This window comes from Plutella xylostella, chromosome 27 (genome assembly GCF_932276165.1).
Source record: "Plutella xylostella chromosome 27, ilPluXylo3.1, whole genome shotgun sequence".
NCBI lineage: Eukaryota > Metazoa > Arthropoda > Insecta > Lepidoptera > Plutellidae > Plutella > Plutella xylostella.
Genome location: NC_064007.1, coordinates 384,092 through 401,311, shown reverse-complemented (window position 1 = coordinate 401,311; position 17,220 = coordinate 384,092). Strand labels below are relative to the sequence as shown.

The 17,220-nt window shown below is 40.9% G+C and overlaps 1 protein-coding gene across 1 annotated transcript; it reads left to right on the top strand.

Moving 5' to 3' along the window:
- Nucleotides 1-1,493: 1,493 nt before the first annotated feature.
- Nucleotides 1,494-16,703, top strand: LOC105386497 (MAM and LDL-receptor class A domain-containing protein 1). The gene is made up of 11 exons (XM_048631058.1): nt 1,494-1,651; nt 2,057-2,119; nt 8,322-8,501; nt 8,928-9,092; nt 9,731-9,901; nt 11,020-11,146; nt 12,008-12,182; nt 12,518-12,638; nt 13,416-13,544; nt 15,507-16,004; nt 16,518-16,703. The coding sequence occupies exons 1-11, from the start codon at nt 1,600-1,602 to the stop codon at nt 16,676-16,678; spliced, it is 1,842 nt and encodes a 613-aa protein (XP_048487015.1). The 5' UTR covers nt 1,494-1,599; the 3' UTR covers nt 16,679-16,703.
- The last annotated feature ends 517 nt before the right edge of the window (nt 16,704-17,220 follow it).

The following is a 17,220-nucleotide window of genomic DNA, read 5'->3' as shown; positions in this document are numbered from 1 at the left end:
TTAAAAACCCCCGACATTCAAGTTCATTCAACACTAAACGTCGTAGGTATACATAAGTTTTGTACGGCTGAACGGGTTTTCATGAAACATCGGGTAGAACACTCAGGGTAACATACCTATGAGTCCTTTGACCCTTAACAAAACTGCCATTTGGGAGCTACGATGCCACCCTGCCACAGACAGATGTGGACACAAGGAGATACCTACCCAGACATTTTATTTTACAAACCTTATTTTTACGACAGGGGTTAACAAAGTAATACCTATAAGTATTATACTTTTATACTGTATACCTACTGCAGCTGCTGATATTCATAGCACTCATCCGTCAAAATAGGAATAATATTTTTATTAGACATTAGTAGGTAGGTAACTTCCTAAACGCTAATAAGCTATGGTGGTGGTAGATGTATGTATTGTTTAAGTACCTACCAATGGGGTCTAATTTGATAAGTTATCCACCATCAATCACCAACTTCATAACCATCCCTATAACAATCTTATGTAAATAATAAGATTCTACCATTTATCAAAAGTTTAGGTATCTAAGTCGGTAGTTACCTATTAAGGTACCTATCCCATATTTCCATTTCCCAAAACTAAATTAGTCAACCGAATATTTATGATTCATCCTTTTTAAAGAATAGTCCCTTATCGCTTGTTTAACAATAAATAAATTAGTTAAAACCCTCTACTAAAATAGTTAATGATAAGACATACACTTCATGAGCCTACGTTACTTAAGCACCTAAACAGATTGGTCCATTTCCTACCTCCCTGGTCTCCTGTTGGATGCTACTATTCTATGACCATAGGTTCAGCAACATAGGCACTGGACCTGGCTTGGATGGGTAGCCACCCACTCAGTCCTTCCGTGTGTCAATAGATGTCTAATCTGGTGGAATTCCATGTTGATAGTAAAAATGAATCGTATAGGAAGCGCATCCTTTTTGATAATGCTTCTTGCATCCCGTTTGGCAAAGATTAAAATGCCCGCAGAAACACAGAAGGGACGATTGGTTTGATCAACGAGGCGACCCAATTTAGACGTAGTTCTATGGGCGTAGGGTAATTTTTTATAAATTTCAGTGAATGTGTTCGTAAAAATGATATAGTTAATCATCAAGTTTGTAGGTAAGTAGTAATTTATAATTATGTGTAGTTACTTACTTTACGTATCCTTACTTACTACGTTACTCATCCATATTTTCAAAACCACTGTTTTGTTTACATTGTTAATGAGTTCCAGTATTATTAATTACTTCGGTCGAATTAACTAATTGCTTTATTTGTGTAAACATAATTAGGTATAGTAAAAAAGTGGTCTTCTTGCTTGCCAACAGGACAAGTAAGTATCCAATATACTGATATCTGTTGTGGATGTGGTCGGTGCAACAGTATTAGATGTAGTTAGTCATTCCAAAACTTTCGTCTCTTCTGTCGACCGGTTTTAATCTTTGACCGGAAGCAAATGGCATAAATATCACTAATTTTTATCATTTTAAATGCAAGCAGTTAGTGGCTAGTCAAGCTTTTATTTTTTATTTTACTAGTGTTTTAAAGGTTTAATAAAAGTGTATATAAGTGTTACTAGCTAAAATGGTTACCAAGTGTTTAGTGTTGTTAATTTTTATTAGTACCCTAAGTTCACGTAAGTTTTAAATCATTTTTATATTAATTTATGGGAAAACAATTTTCTAATGCCTGGCAAAATGTCAACAGTATCGCGCGGTATACAGTTATGCACCAAGTAACGTACTTACCAACTAAAGACGAAGCACTTAATCCTTATCCATCCGTTCCTTACCTAAGTAAGTTATGTATTTTCACCTGCTACCGGCAATTTTATTATTTATTGGGTAGGTATTAAAAGTGTTGGAATTAGGGTGGTAGGATATTCTATCCACATACATGTAGGTATATCTTATATGCGAAACCTATTCATCTTTGTACCTAACGATATTACATTTATTTAGGCGGTACGAAAGTATACAAAAGTCTATTTCATCATGCGACCTAACGATACCTAACTAGATTTTTTACTCCTTTCTTTTAGATAGTGCCACATATGTACGTGAAAAAAATCCACAAACCGGATTAGGCAGGTTTTGGAATAGACGTAAGTACCTTAGCTTGATCGAGCATTGGCCGAGGATACTGTCTCACCATTGTACTCGGCAGGGGTAATCAGGATGCCTTTGCGGAGACTACCATTGACCTGCAATGCTGTGCTGATGGTGAAGAAAGAAATATGTTTCCACCAGTGATATGTGGACCAAACAGTACCTATTTATGATTGTTGGATATCAATCGCAACAAGGGCGTACCCAGGATTTCAGCTAGGGGGGGGCAGCTCTTGAGATGATGGTCGGTCGGGTATATTGAAACAAAAATCATGAAAATTGACTTTTATTAAGGTCAACTAGGCCAATTGCGTCTACGGGCCAAATTAATCTTTTCGATCCTATTTGAAAACGGCTTATCAATATTGAAAAATGCCATCTAGTTACGGTGGCTTAAACTAAATACTTTACATGAACTGCAGACAGATGGTGTTGTAGTCAACATAATATTATCCAAGTATTCAGTCATTTTGTGGTGATTGAAAATGTGAATCTAAAGTTTTCTTTATCAATTGATTTTATTCAGTAGGTATTCTAAACAATAGTCATTGGGCTACTTATATAGACACAAATTTTCAATGAAATAGCTTTATTTGATGAATGAATGATGTAAATTTTTTTATGTTTGATAAAAGTCTTGGGGTAAATACGTTAGGCGTAATGGGGCTATTGCGATTGTTGCAACGCATTGCCTCAAAACAGAAATCGTCAACCTTTTAATACATACATAATTATGCTCACGACTTTAGTCACCCGCTTTTCGCTGTAAATTTGTATCGCCGTTTCTTATTGAGTACAATGCACTAAAGTTGTCGGGTAAGTGTTAGTGTACAACCCGACTGTCAGATTTTTTCAAACTGCCCGAAGGCCTCTGACTAGGCTTAACAACTGCTGCCGAAGCAGCAACCGGGACCCACGGCTTAACGTGCCATCCAAGGCACGGAAGCGTCCAGAAAAGAACCATTTGAAATCGGTCATCCATCCAAGGCTGACCGTGCCATGTGTTAACCTCAGTGATCAGTGATCAGTTACGATCACTGAAACCAGCTCGATAAGGATTTTTACTATTTATGAACACTAAACTTATTGAAGAGTATGGGTTTTGCCATGCACATATTTTAATTGATATCTAAGTTTAATATCCGTATTTGATCCAATCTTACTATTTTTCTAAAGAATATAAATGAGAGGATGTATGGATGTTACTTTATTTTATTCACAACTGTCACTCACCACTATTAAATCTACATTCTTACTCACTTTACAGGAGTACTTAGGTAGTTCTTTTCATAAAAATGTTTTTAGGATTTATCATGGAGTAAATGCGTCCATGAAAATTAGACGCATTTTCCTGATTTCTACTAAATCATCTGTGAATTCGTCAATAGTTTCTTTTGGCTAAATTAACTGCCATACTATTGCACAAAAAAATGAACTGGATAAAGTCTCTTATTTTTTACCCGACTGCCGAAGGAGGAGGGTAATGTCTTTCGATTGTATGTTTGTATGTATGTCTGTTTCTTTGTTCCCTCCTGTAGCCTAAACGGCTTGATTGATTTTGATGTATGAGGTATCGTTAGAAGCGTATTGATTGCGCAATGGTTATAGGATATGTGACGTTATATTAAAATGTATAAAGCGCCCTCTAGAGAACATAAAGTGATGATCGAAAAAATAATATTTTTCCAACTATGCCGTGTGGGGTATCAAATGAAAGGGCTTGATTAGCACATTACAAAAATATGCATATTGTAGGTATTTAAATCACAAAATCAAAATTATTGAAATAAAAAATGTTAATAAACTAAAACATGACTACTAACATACAATTTCATAAAATAAAAACAACCAAAAAGTTACAAATAAAAAAATATCATTATAAAAAAACCCGACTGCACGCTAAAAAGATGAAAACAAGCCCCAATGTTAATGGAAAGTATCGCAGGCGGGGACCAACTTGACCGCCACACAAGGTACACCTATCTAAGTCACATTCAGCTAAATGGTGAACCCTCTGCTGGTCCCCGCCTGCGATACTTTCCATTAACATTGGGGCTTGTTTTCATCTTTTTAGCGTGCAGTCGGGTTTTTTGTTTGTTTATAATTATTTCACGGAAAGCTTACCTATTGAATAGTTACATACTAAAAACACATTTGACTCAAACCTGGAAAATGCGTTCAAAATCACGATTTTTTTAAGACACTAAATAAGAAACTTTTATAAGATTCCAGCAAAGAAATCAATGCTTTAAATTTGTTAAGAAATAGTTGTTCAATAGTCGTTAGTTTCTTAAAGTCAATTTTATATTTAATTTTTCATACCTTTGCTCCCATTATTCCGAAAACTTTTCATCATCATCATCATCAGCCAATAATCATCCACTGCTGGACATAGGCCTCTCCCAAGGAGCGCCACAACACTCGGTCCTCGGCCTTCCTCATCCAACCACTACCCGCCACCCGCCTAAGGTCGTCAGTCCAGCGGGCAGGAGGGCGTCCCACGCTGCGTTTGCCTGTTCGTGGTCTCCACTCGAGAACTCGTCTACCCCAACGGTTATCGGTTCTTCGGCAGATATGACCAGCCCACTGCCACTTCAGCTTGCATATTTTGACAGCTATGTCGGTAACCTTAGTCCTCTGACGGATAACCTCATTTCTGATACGATCCATCAGAGAAACCCCAAGCATAGCTCTCTCCATAGCACGCTGAGCGACTTTAAATCGGTGGACCAGTCCTACCGTCAGTGTCCACGTCTCTGCACCATACGTCATCACTGGCAGGACGCACTGGTTGAAGACTTTTGTCTTCAGGCTCTGAGGAATGGCCGAGGAGAATATGTGACGAAGTTTCCCGAATGCAGCCCAACCCAGTTGGATGCGCCTTGCAGCCTCCTTGTCGAAGTTGCTTCTGCCTAGCCGAATAGTCTGCCCGAGGTAGACATATTCTTGCACAACTTCGAGTGTTGCCTCACCAACGGCGACCGGCTCCGGTTTGATGTGAGCATTGTACATGACTTTCGTCTTGTCCAAGTTCATTCCGAGGCCTACACGTCGGGAAGCAGCATTTAGGCCACTTAGCATCCAGCTGAGTTCCTGCAGAGATTCTGCCATAATAACGATGTCGTCCGCGAAGCGGAGGTGTGACATGTACTCGCCATTTATACATATGCCATGTCCTTTCCAGTCCAACGTCTTAAAGACATCTTCCAATGCATTGGTGAACAGTTTCGGAGATATCACATCCCCCTGTCTCACTCCACGTTGCAGTTGGATAGGTCTTGTCTTGTGGTCCTGTACTTGGACAGTCATAGTAGCGGCATTGTACAGACATCTCAACACCTCGATATAGCGCCAATCGATTTGGCATCTCTGCAAGGATTCCAAAACTGCCCAGGTCTCGATGGAGTCGAAGGCTTTTTCATAGTCAACAAAGGATAGACACAGAGGCTGATTATACTCTTCGGTCTTCTGTATAATCTGCCTTACTGTGTGGATGTGGTCTATTGTACTAAAGCCTTTTCGAAACCCAGCCTGCTCTGGGGGCTGGAACTCGTCTAACTTTTGGGCAAGACGGTTCGTGATAACCCTTGAGAACAGCTTGTATACATGGCTTAAAAGCGAGATCGGTCTATAGTTCTTCAGGGGTGTAAGGGTTCGAAAACTTTTAGTGATCTAAAAATACAAAGTAACCCCAGTTGACCTAAATTAGTTTGATTAAGATACAAAACAAAATAGGTAGGTAGGTAAGAGTAGATAACACGTTTTTAATTCCGACTTGGCAGGAAAATTTACGTTTATTTTATCTTCTAGGGGGGGGGGGCAGCTCCCCCCCCCTGCCCCTACCTGGGTACGCCCTTGAATCGCAACGTAGCATGGCACATCTCTGGAAAAGCACCCAGGGTGCCTATCTTCCGAATTTCTTTACCATAGGTAGTAGCATATAATATAGCTGCACTAGCTGTTCCCGCGCGCTTCGCTTCGCCTTAAAAAGTTTTCCCGTGGGAATTCCGGGATAAAAAGTAGCCTATGTTCTTTCCCAGGGTCTAGACCTTAAGCATACCAAATTTCATTCAAATCCGTTTTGTAGTTTTGGCGTGAAAGAGTAACAGACAGACAGACAGACACAGTTACTTTCGCATTTATAATATTAGTTAGGATTAGGATTAGTTAGGATAGCACATCTCGCACAATATAGTCGGTATACCAACTTAGTTACAGTGTAGTAATGAGAGTTTATGCGCCCACGCAGTGTGAGTCGGACGGAAGGCTGGGGGTTTCCTGCAGATAACATTATGTTCCTATACTTTGGCTTTGACCGTTAACTTTTGGTCAATGAACAGAAAAATATACTTAATACCCTAAATAATAATGGTAAATAATGGTAAATTCGACCACAAGAATCGCTGATGAGACCATATTGCACAATGCCTAATAAGTGCTGAGCATATCTGTAATTGGTACATGTTACAGAAAAGTACCCATCTAACCTATTTTGTAAGTGTATTATAACATGTACTGTTGATGTGCCATATTAAATAAATAAATAAATAAATAAATGCTTGTTGAACCTCGCTATAATTCACTGGACACAGCTCTTCTTGATGTCTACAGTTTCTTCTGTTGTCGGTCCAGATCTAAGACGTAATTATGTTTTTCAAGACCTAAAAGCTCCTTGTTTATTATAAAATCATCATCAGCTTTTAGCAGTCCACTTCTGGACGTAGGTGTATTATTTAATGAGCAACAGTATCAGTCATCCCATGTAGACCGTGCCGGGTCCGAGCCGAGCGTCGGGCGAACGTCTCCGTCGTCCATAGCTCGGTCACCTATTGTTAAATAATATTTTATGGATACACTCACACTATACCGACCCGGGTACCCTGAAACCGGCTGATACTAATTAATACTGTTTTTGTATGTTGTATGTAATTATGCTGCTGTCAACGTTAACGTTAGTTTACGTCGCTATGTTTTCAATTTAAGATCCAGGAGGTTGACTGCCTATATATCCTATGTGGGAACACCCAAATATTCCGAAAAACTTTTTTCCGAATTTGATAACCCCGAATATGTCATTTACGAAATATTGCAATACCGATTTTTTTAAATACCGAATTATAATAATCACGAAAATTATAATTTCGAATATTATAATCACGAATATTGTTATTACGATTGTTAAATATACGAATGTTAAAAAATACGATTACTTTAATATACGAAAAATAAAATACCGATTTATTATAATCACGAAAAAGTCAAATCCCGATCGGAAATATGATAATTCGTGATTTTGACAAAAAAACATAAACGTCTTTAAAACTTTAGAACCAAAACCTAAAGATAGGTGCGACGACGAGCAAAGCGATGAGGAGCGTGTTAGGTGCACATAGATATCGAAAAACAAAGCGGAGCGCAGCGAAGCGGAGCGGAGCGTTTCAAATTTAGAGCAAAACAATTACTAGGATTTTTATGGTGTTTAAACTTAAAAACCTTAGGACCTAAACCTAAAGATAGGTGCGACGACGAGCAAAGCGAGGAGGAGCGTGTTAGGTGCACATAGATATCGAAAAACAAAGCGAAGCGCAGCGAAGCGGAGCGGAGCGTTTCAAATTTAGAGCAAAACAATTACTAGGATTTTTATGGTGTTTAAACTTAAAAACCTTAGGACCTAAACCTAAAGATAGGTGCGACGACGAGCAAAGCGAGGAGGAGCGTGTTAGGTGCACATAGATATCGAAAAACAAAGCGAAGCGCAGCGAAGCGGAGCGGAGCGTTTCACATAATATAGCTTAAAAATATTGTTTTTATACGCATTATGCTGCATTATTCATATAACCATTTCTTGTTAACTAAGAAACATTCGGGAATTTGTATTTTCGGAATATTAAAACTTCGGGATTCGTAATTTTAACAATTCGATATAATAAAAAATCGTACTTTTAAACATCGAAATAATAATATTCGGAAAATTGACTTTCGTCATTTTAATAAATGTGTTGTTTGAAATTTCGTTTATAAACTATTCGTGATTTTCGTTATTCGGAAACTTAAAATTCGGGATTGTGAATTATTCGGAACTATGAAATTCGAAATTTTAAAAATCGTTATTTTCATATTCGTAAAAAAGTAATTCGGAATTATGTAGTGTACCCATCCTATGTTCTTCACTCCCTGACCCCACCCCCCTTGTTGCAGAATACTCCTCAGCCTCCGCCCTCCAGTGCCAGTTCCCGCGGCTGGCGCACGGGCGCACGCGCGCGCGCATGAGGTCCAAGATGGTGAAGTTCAGCTGCTTCCCCACGTACGAGCTGGTGGGCAACCGCTACGCCACCTGTGTTGATGGGGAGTGGGACGAACCGCCGCCCGTCTGCGTTCGTGAGTTGGGTTTACTTAGTAGCTACAGTGTGGCAAAAAGGACCACGAAGCGTCCACCTGCCCAGTTTCAGAAGTCGTAGAGCAAAAGTTGTTCACAATGATCCCCAGAGTCACCTCTTTTCGGTTTACTATACCACTCTTGTAAAATTATGTAGCTGGATCTTGTGATACAGCTATAAAATGGAGCTTTTTAGTCGTGAAAGAGTTTTAGTTATCGGTCGAAGAGTATTTGAGTCTATTCACAAACAACGAAATCTATCCTGATTGTAATTATTAGAGACTTGTACGTACCAAGTGTCCCGAAGGAATTTTGTGACGAATTTTGCTTCTCAGTAGTCTTTTTGTCTAGCTCAATGACAAGCCATAAACTTCAAAGCTTCCCCAAAACCCAACTTAACTAAACCCTTAACCCGCCCCAACCCCCAGGCAGCGGCTGCCAAGTCCCCACCAAGATGGAGAACGGCGTGGTGCTTCGCAACCGCAACGACGCGTGGCTGGCCTTTTTCTGCATGCCCGGGTTCCGCCTGCAGGGCCCCCCCGTGGTGTACTGCGACGGCGCCAGGTGGAACTCCACCATGCCGAGTTGCGTTGGTAAGATAGAAGAAGAGACCTACTTATGCCTAGTTGCAGGAAGGAGCAGCTTATGTCGGCATTACATCAGATATATGTCTGCCTCTTTCTGCCCGTATACTTACTGTCAAAGCAAGGCAGCAATACATCTAATGCCGATATTATTGGCTCGCCTTCTTCTGCATGCCCGGGTTCCGCCTGCAGGGCCCCCCCGTGGTGTACTGCGACGGCGCCAGGTGGAACTCCAGCATGCCTGCTTGTGTCGGTGAGTGAAGCTACTGGGGTATACAGGTAGAATGCTGGGTATCAGCGCTTAGGACCTATAGTTACAAGAAACTGCGCTGCTGATAGGAGATTATAAAGATACGAGGTAGTCTGTTGAAGCCTTTGAAGTGGGTCTATGCAATTTTGGACGCTATACCTACTTAGTTTGGAAGAAAGTAACAAAGTACGAGACTAGCAAATCCGCAACGGTTACCAACCTGTTATAAGTGGCCCAAGCCACTACACAGCCAGTTACTGACTATTTTCAGCAGCACTCGTTTTGTAATCAGCTACAGAATTTGACATAAACACTAAACGTCGCCAATTCGACATAAATGTTATATTATTTGCTGTCCAGGTTATTTGTTCTTAACATTTCCTGATCCAACCCTCAGACGGCAACGCGTCGCCACCGCTGAGCTGTGACTTCGAGTCGGCGGACCTTTGCGGCTGGAAGCAGGACGAGACCCACGACTTCGACTGGAGACGCCTGAACGGGAAGACTCCCAGCTCCTTCCTCAACACCGGACCCTCGCATGACCACACCCTGGGGGAAGGGAACTTTGGTAGGTTTTATTCTTTGTCATTATTGGCCAAACCGGTTCTACCTTTTTTGGCATAAGATTTTTTTGCCTAATCTCGTATTGCATAGTAACGTTTGGTCAAAGTCTCGTTACGCCGAAAATCGTATGGCATAAATCTCGTTTAGTAAAAAGTTATTTCGCATAAAATTGTTTAGCCTAATAATGGTATGGCCAAATCTTGAATAGCCTAATAATGCTATGGCATAGGTTTATACAAAGTAATAATATTCGTTTGGCTTTAACTTTGACGGAGCGTCTCCCTACATAGCGCAAACTGGTGCCTTGTATTGTTTCCGCTGTTTGGAAAACGCTCCGCTCCGCTTCGCTGCGCTCCGCTTTGGTTTTGATGAACATGTGCACCTAACACGCTCCTCCTCGCTTTGCTCGTTGTCGCACCTATTTTTAGGTTTCGATCTCATGGGGTTTGTAATAATTATATAGGCCGTTAACTGTAGATTTTTTGATCATACAATATCGTGATTTTCGGGATGTAGGAGAAAAATACCACAATTTGTACATTTACTACATACTTAATATATTATTTATTAAGATAACATTAGGAGAAACAAGATTATACATAGGTATAGACGAACATAAATTTGAGCAAACGAAACTTAGGTGTTTAAAGATTGTGCCTAAAGAGTTTTAGACGAAACGAGCCTTATGCCACATAAGTCTTGGCAAAGTGATGGTTCGGCCAAAAAAGTTTAGACCATACGAGTTATGCGAAATGAGTTTTGGTCAATAAAGATTATGCCAGATGAGCGGAACCCGGCCAAACCCTTAAGTGCATTGCCAGACAGTAGGGCTCTCTCCAGCCCTTACAGCAGCTCACTCTTAGACTCTAGCACTCTCCCGAATCTCCCTATTTTGTTTAGCACTCTATCCATACCCTTCGTCATCCAAGGTCTTCGGACCAGTGGGAGGGCTAGAAGGTATCCTATAGGCTATATGGATACCAGCTACAAGTTCCTAATCACCACACGAGCACTCATTCAACTAATTACCAGGTAGTAACTAGGTACTTACTTCAAATAATTCTTCAGTATCTTGATATGGTTTTCCTCCACTTCAGTGACTAATAACAATGTTGGTTTCAGGGTACTACATGTACATAGAGAGTACGTCGCGGGATGAGAACAACACGGCGCGACTGCTGTCTCCGATCTACAACGCGTCATTGGCCAAGGATGGATGCTTCTCGTTCTATTACCACATGTATGGGCAGTAAGTAGCCATTTTACTACCTTTACCTAGTATACATAATTAGCAAAGTTGGTTTTGGATTCTTGGATAAATCCTACTTTTGGATGGAAAAGACGAAGAAGGAAGAAGCTGCCGATTAGGTCTTTTAACTACTGTACCCGTATCATGAAAAACCGCAGCATATTCTATTCGATAGTCTATTCGAAAGTGCTGTCAACCTGTCAACAACAAAATGGCGGTGTATTGCGGTGTACAGATTTGCGAAAGTTTGACAGCTATCATTCCATAGGTCATTGTCAGAATAATATCATGTACTCTGTGGTCATTCTTTTCGAAACTCATTCGAAAGGTAAAAAGTGTTCGAAAGTGCTGTCAAGTTGACAATAGTCGCACTCGCATTCGATTCTATTCGTTAGTTCGAATTTTCATGATACGGGTACTGAAGTATATGAAAATATTTTTTTCCGATTTCGGATCGAATCCAGACTACAGTCATCACTCTTAAAAACTGTTCTTTAACGCCCCAGATCAGGACGAGATAAAGACAGCCTAAAAGGTATTCAGGGACTGTGTTATTAGGAGGTTCATTCCATGATAGCAGTCTATCTACAACCCTCACGTCTCCTCGTCGTCACCTTCCCGGATTCCCTTACCCCCCACATCAGTAATAAATAAAGCCAGCCTAATGTATTATAGGTAGTCAGGGACTGCTGATGTTAATAGGAGGCTCATACCATGATAGCAGTCTATCTGCAACCCTCAAGTATCCTAGATCAATCCAGCCTAATGAATCATGAAGTCAGGGACATCATTAACAGGAATCTCTTGAAGAGAAGGAAGCTCATTCCACCACTATCTATCTACAACACTCAATCTCCTCAGGTCCATCGGTGGTCTCCGCGTATACCAGAAGCCTGACAACCTGTCCCTGACAGACCTGCTCGCCATGCCGGCGGCGGGGCGGCGGCGCTACGTGCTGTTCGAGCGCTGGGGCGACCAGGGCGACTACTGGCTCCAGGACATGGCACGGTTGAACGACTTCGGGGATGACTTTCAGGTTTGTGTCTGATTTGTTAGGTAATTTTAGACGTGAAATTTGTGGCGTAGATGTGTTGGACTCTATTTAGGTGATGCGGAGTCTATTCGCACATTTTCTTTTTTTGTAGTGCTGTCTGCTAATTTAGTTTATAAATCGATTCTTCATCGATTAATTTAGGATTCAGACATTCTCTTGATACGCAAGTTTTGCTTTGCGCTTATCAATCACTCCCTGTTTTCCAACTTCTGTAGCTTTTATTCGCGGGATGTCTATCACACACAAAGACACATACTTATTGATATTGTGAATCAGCCTTAGCAACAATAAAGTCTAACCCTCATGTCCACATCCAGATCGTGCTAGAAGGCATCCGCGGGCGCAGCTTCACGAGCGACATCGCGGTGGACGACGTGGCGCTGCTGCAGGGCGGGAACTGCTCCGAGCCCGCCGCGCCCAGCGAGCCCACCTACCCGGGTATGTAAAGAGCCTAGTGCAGAGATGCCTCCCCGAGTAAATGTACAGGGTGCGGCAAAAAGGGTTTTTTCACGAATTTTGAAATTTTGATTTCATTTTCGGGCTTAGATATAACATGCTACACAGTACACATGTAGGTTTCGGCTTAGTATACCCTTTTTGCAACACCCTGTATATCTGGTGCACCCTTGGAGGTCTGCGATTGCTGCATGGGGCTAACCCTAGAACGCGATCTAGTTTCTCGTGTTTGTCACCTACTTTGTGGTCACCTATACGCCAAGAAAAAGGAAAAGTACTTACAGAGCCCCGACGCTATGACTTTTGAGACAAAGGCCTGCGTGATGGTGATATCATAATCACATTGTGAATAACACATACGTTACTATATCCATGTATTAGGGACCACAATATAAGCAAATAACTTGACATGACACAACAGAAGGCTTTATTTATTTACCATAAAACACACACACACACACACGCACTCACGCCTTGTACTAATGTACTCCCTTGCGGGGTAGGCAGAAGTGCATTGCTGCACCCACTTTTCGCCAGAGTGTTATGTTAGTCCCAATGTAATAGGGGGCGGGCCTATTGCCATTTTACGGGCACATCCAAGACCTGAGAACAAATATCTGTGTTTAAACAAATATCTGCCCCAGCCGGGAATCGAACCCGGGACCATCGGCTCACTAGTCAGGGTCACTAACCACTACGCCATTCGGTCGTCCATTTATCATAAAAGGTCATCAATTGATGCTAACTCCCTTTCCGCAGGGTTCTCGTGCCAGGGCCAGTGCGGGGCGAAGGCGGGCGCGGGGGGCGCGGCGTGCGGCTGCTCCGCCGACTGCTACCTGACTGGAGAGTGCTGCCCCGACTTCTTCGAGCTCTGCATGTTCAGCTCTGGTGAGTTTATTGAGAGTTGAGAGCATTCTAGAGCCAATTAAAGAGTATACTTGTACGTGCTAATAATAAAGTTATTAGTCATGTTATTGATATCCTAGCACCCCACTTGGCTGATCTTTTTAACAGATGCATTGAGGTCGGTGTATTCCCCGATTTGATGAAACTTAGTAAACTAATACCGCTTTTTAAATCTGGTGAGAAAAATGATCCCAATAATTTTAGGCCTGTATCAGTTTTGCCAGTACTGAGAAAAATATTTGAAAAAATTATGCTGCATCAAATGCTTTCGCACTTTAGTATTCACGGCCTTCTCCATAACCAACAGTTCGGTTTCACCAAAGGTCGATCTACAACTGACGCTGGTGTCGCGTTGGTCAAACACATATTTAGTGCTTGGGAGGAGCGTCTTGATGCTGTGGGTGTATTTTGCGATCTATCGAAAGCATTTGATTGTGTGGATCATGCCACTCTACTTATGAAACTTAAATATTATGGGCTAACTGGCAAAGCTCTTACATTATTGGAATCATACTTGAGCAACAACTAGTTGACATAAATGGAGTGCGTTCGGCTGGCTGTCCTGTCAGTATGGGTGTTCCCCAAGGCTCGATTTTAAGACCATTCTTGTTTCTTGTATATGTTAACGATTTACCGTTTTTGGGTAGATAAATTATGTGAGATAGTACTGTTTGCTGATGATACTTCACTTATATTTAAGTTGAAGCGACAAGAAGTCAATTTTGACAATGCAAACAGTACTCTTTCCATAGTTGCTAATTGGTTCACTGTAAATAATTTAGCTCTTAACTCCAAGAAAACAAAATGTATTAAATTCACTTTGCCTAATGTAAGACAAGTAGAGACATATTTGACATTGAATAACGATAAGCTAGAGTTAGTAAATGAAACGGTATTCCTGGGTATTACAATTGACTCAAAGTTGCAATGGGGACCCCATATTGAGAGGATAAGCGGTAGATTGAGTTCTGCAGCTTATGCGGTTAGAACCATTAGACAGTTACAAATGTAGATACAGCCAGGCTTGTGTATTTTAGTTATTTTCATAGTGTTATGTCTTACGGAATTCTATTGTGGGGACGAGCGGCTGACATTAATCAAATCTTTGTTCTGCAAAAACGAGCAATTCGAGCCATATATGTATTAGGGTCTAGAATTTCATTAAGAGATACGTTTAAGGAAATAGGTATACTAACTGTTCCATGCCAATATATCTATGAAAATATTATGTATGTTCGTAAAAACTTAAATTCATTTAGTAAAGTAGGAGCCACTCACGGTATTGAGACCAGAAACAAAAATAGGTTGCTTTTCCCCACACTCAGACTTTCGAAAACAAACACATCATTCATGGGGAACTGTATACGTTTTTATAATAAATTATCAAATGAACCAATAAACCTTACTGAGCAAAAATTTAAGAATTATGTTAAAGCTACATTATGTAGTAAAGCTTACTATAGTATAAATGATTATTTAAACGACAAAAACGCGTGGTCTTGTCCACCTCAGCTAAGGCTATTGAAAAAATGAAATGGATATAGGTACTTAAGTAAAATTGTTGGTACTAGATATAAGTAAAAATTGTAATAGATTATAAGGAAAAAGTTGAAAAGATGCTCGAGGAGTTTCTTTCGCCATTTCTTTCCTTCTCAATGACGGGGCCTTTGTGAAATGGTGGTAGATGACTATCGACAAATAATTGTAAAATTTTACGTCGATTAAACCATTTGAATTTGAATTTATATTCTGGGTAGGTAAGTATATAAAATCTGAGATGAAAAAAAGGGGTTGGGGCTCTAATGCTCCTCTTGGAATTATGATTATCATGCCTCTTGGTTTGTAAAGAGCACTTCTAAAAGACTAATCTCGAATTTCGATATTTGCTGGTCTTCTTCACATTCTTATCTTATACTTAGTTAACATTTTAATCTGTCTTTGCAGATGGCACAACAGATAACGAAGTGTTCGACGCGCAGCCACAGACGCAGAAACTCATCGGAACAACTCAAACCACCACAACAGAACCTTCAACAACTGTATCAACCACCACTTCAACAACCCCTAAACCTTCTACAACAACCCCTGCCCCTACAACCACATCTACTGCCAAACCATCCACCACCACCAAACGAGTCGTTTCCACTACTAAACTAACCACTAAAGTCATTCCCAAAATCGTTATCAAATCCACAACTCCAATGTACAACGCCACAGGGGTTTTACAAAAGGATAATAAAACTACAACAGTTGTAACTAGCACTAGTACAGTTCGGACAACAACGAAAGGTGTTATAAAGACGACGAGCAGACCACAGACAACAACACTGAAGGCGACAACGTATAACCACGGCGTGTCGCGGACCATAGAGAACCACAATCAGTATCATCAGCTGGTGGAAGAAGCGAAGAATAGAAGACTTGATGATGAGAAAGATGCTAGTAAGTTATGAGTTATGATATGATGTTGGTAGTAATATTTACATTCATCATCATAAGCCATCAACCCATGTGCATGAAAGGAGTTTCGTACAGTATTGTAGTAGCTATCAACTGTACCTTACAGATTTAGTGTATCCTAGGCTGTCTGCCGACTAACAGCTGAGCTGGAATAACTAATCCATTGATCGCGGTGACTGACTTTACCTCTAGTCTAGCTCTAATATGTACTTATTTGTAACTTGTAACCGACACAATAAGAAGAAGCCAATTGACAATCTTCCACTGCTGGAGTAATTATGGCATATCCCGAGGATCGCCACAGCACTCTGTCCTGGGCTTTTCTCATATAGCAACTCACAGCTACCATTAGATAGATACTATTTATTTTTTTCTATCAATGCTCCATCGAGCGGAAAGTCTCTCCACGCTCTATCATCGTTCCACTACATCCATGGCTGTCCAGTATCTCCGTGTGTCATTCAGTACTTTCTAACCAAACCCCTTTCCTTTCAGAACCAGTAAAATCCTCATCAACAGCTACAACCCTGATCATTCTCCTGGTCGTGTTAGTGTCAGCGACGGCCGCGGCGGCGCTAGTGCGGCGGCGGCGGGGGCGCGCGCGGGCCGCGGGGGGAGAGGTGCGGTACCTCACGGCTCATGAGGATGAAGAGTAGAGGGGGAATAAATGAGTTTGTGAATGTAAAACATGGAGTGTGTTTTTTTTATGTATCCTAAAGTTGCGGTGGAGACCCTCTTAGACAAGTTATCTCTGGGAGCCCTGCACCCCGCCATGCTGCTACGCATCACGCTGTGTGTTGAGTGAATGCGTATTCGAAACCTTTGACCCGCTTCGCGGAGAGGTAAAGAAATTGATAGAAAATAATATAAGTAATATATGGAGTGTAGAAATGTGATTTCGCCCTCGCGAGATGTCGATTCCAAAAGGCGAAATTAAATTAAGTAATTCACAACACTGACTTTCTATATTTTATTTCGGTCCACTCTCAATGTCTTGAAATTACACAGTTACACACACATTAAATTCCTATAGAGATAGTTTAACACGGGGCGGGGTGGCATATTGGCTCACATACCATGATGGATTTTGTACGTAAAATAATTCTGTAAAACTTTCCTATGTATATTGTATAGGTACTTCTAGGACATACGAACTTAGGGAGTCCCCTAAGTTTGTCATTCGTCACCCACGTGCATC